At 54.8% G+C, this 1,933-nt stretch overlaps 1 protein-coding gene across 1 annotated transcript; it reads right to left on the reverse strand.

Annotated features, from left to right (window-relative positions):
- Nucleotides 1-462: 462 nt before the first annotated feature.
- Nucleotides 463-1,246, reverse strand: LACBIDRAFT_336060 (uncharacterized protein; the record flags this gene model as incomplete). The annotated part of the gene is made up of 4 exons (XM_001890982.1): nucleotides 463-768; nucleotides 930-957; nucleotides 1,079-1,179; nucleotides 1,205-1,246. 4 exons carry the CDS (start codon nucleotides 1,244-1,246, stop codon nucleotides 463-465), a joined length of 477 nt encoding a protein of 158 aa, XP_001891017.1.
- Nucleotides 1,247-1,933: the final 687 nt, after the last annotated feature.

Here is a 1,933-nt window from a genome sequence, read left to right on the forward strand (position 1 = left end):
TCGTCCATTGATGTGTAGTCATCGCCTCGTCATCCGTTGACATGGTCGTCGTCCGTTGACGTGGTTGTCGTCCGTTGACGTGGTTGTCGTCCATTGATGTGTGGCCGTCCTCGTCGTCCACTGACGTGTCGTCCGCTGACGGGTCGTTGTCCTCGTCATCCGTCGTTGTCCATTGTCGTCCTCAGTGGGTGGTGATGGCGACGGCGACGGTTGTGGCTGGTGGTGGCTGTTGGCGAGGGTGGTGGCGTGGTGTGCCCGGTTGTTGTCAACGACGATGGTGGTGGTTTGAAACAAACGTTGTGGATTGTTTGATGATGTGAAATCGAGCCTCGGCGTTTGCCGAGACTCGATTTGGGCATGGGTATATTAATGTTTATTAATATTATTGATTAGTAATGTATATTCTGGACATTGCATTCCGGTTGCATTCCTTTTTGTCCATTCCGGGGACCATTCCAGCTACTAATCAGGAATGACATCATTCCTGAGGAATATTTGTCCCCCGGAATGGAGGTCTTTACCCTCCCCCACGTAATCCATATGGACTCCAGTGGACTCCAGTGGACTCCAGTGGATTCCAGTGGCCCTCTTACCAGGCCAGATTGGCTGGCAGAATGCCCAGTCCACTGGAGTCCAGTCCAGTCCAGTCCAGTCCAGTCCACTGGACTCCCACTGGACTGCCAGCCACTTTTCAGAGTCCAGTCCCAGTCCAGTGGAGTCCAGTGGATTCCAGTCATTCCAGTATATTATTATTATATATGAATATAACTAAAAAAGCGAAAATCAACTATACAATAGACAAGGTATACCTACAATTTTATTAATCAATGAATGGAAAGATTATAATTTACATATAGTGTGGGTCAGTGATAGCTGCAATAAGGATTCATGATTTTGTTCAGTCTGCGGGGTGAGGTCACGTGACTTACTTGAGGGCGTGCCATATTGTCACGTCGCCTGTTTGTGGGATGGTCACACTGCCATGACCATCCCTTTCCCTTCCACCACCACCACCATTCACATCTCAACACCGCCGACGACGCCCACGCCCACGCCCATGCCCATGCTAACAACACACACGATGCCCACGCTAATGACAACGACACCCCCAGCGCGGAACGATGGACCAAGGACGAGGGACAACGCCCATGACGTGGCAACGTCATGGGCAAGGGGTACCTATGCCCCACCACCCCGTTCTCACCACGACAGGCATGACGCCAGCAACCACCCATGCACGGCACATGAGGACGGCGACAACGACAACACGTGAGCATGACGACAACACGTGAGCACGACGAAATGCGAGCACAACAACACGCAAGCACAATGACGACAACACGCGAAGCTGACCACACGAACGAGCACCCACGGAAAACGGCCACTGCCCACCACCGCCTGCTGCCACGTCACACGAAAACCAGCCACCGCCCATGAAAAACGACCCCCGCCCACAAAAACAACAACGACACGCGAGGACGACAACGACTACACACCGGGATGACGACACACGACAATGACACGCGACGACAACGACAACGACACGCCGGGACGACGACACACGACAACGACAACGAATGAGCGCCGACAAAAGCGCCGCCCACGAAAAACAACGAGCGCCCGCCAGCGCTGAACGGCGATGAGGGCCCAGCAGCATCACCCTTCCCCTCCACTCTCTCCCCCCATCACTACCTCCTCTCTTCACCACTCCCACTCCACTCCACTCCCTCCCCCCTTCACACTCTCCCCCCTTCAGTCTCTCCCCCCTTCAGTCTCTCCCCCTTTCCCCCCTCCCCCTTTCCTTGCTCCTCTCTCCCCCCCTCCCTTTCCTTCCCCCTTCCTTNCTCCCTCCCCCATCTATTCATTCCTCTCTTCCCCCTCCCTTTCCCTTTCCCCTCCCTTTCCCTTTCCCTTCCCCCTCCCTCCCCCCTCT

The sequence above is a fragment of the Laccaria bicolor genome, genomic scaffold (genome assembly GCF_000143565.1).
Source record: "Laccaria bicolor S238N-H82 LACBIscaffold_260 genomic scaffold, whole genome shotgun sequence".
In the NCBI taxonomy this organism is placed as follows: domain Eukaryota; kingdom Fungi; phylum Basidiomycota; class Agaricomycetes; order Agaricales; family Hydnangiaceae; genus Laccaria; species Laccaria bicolor.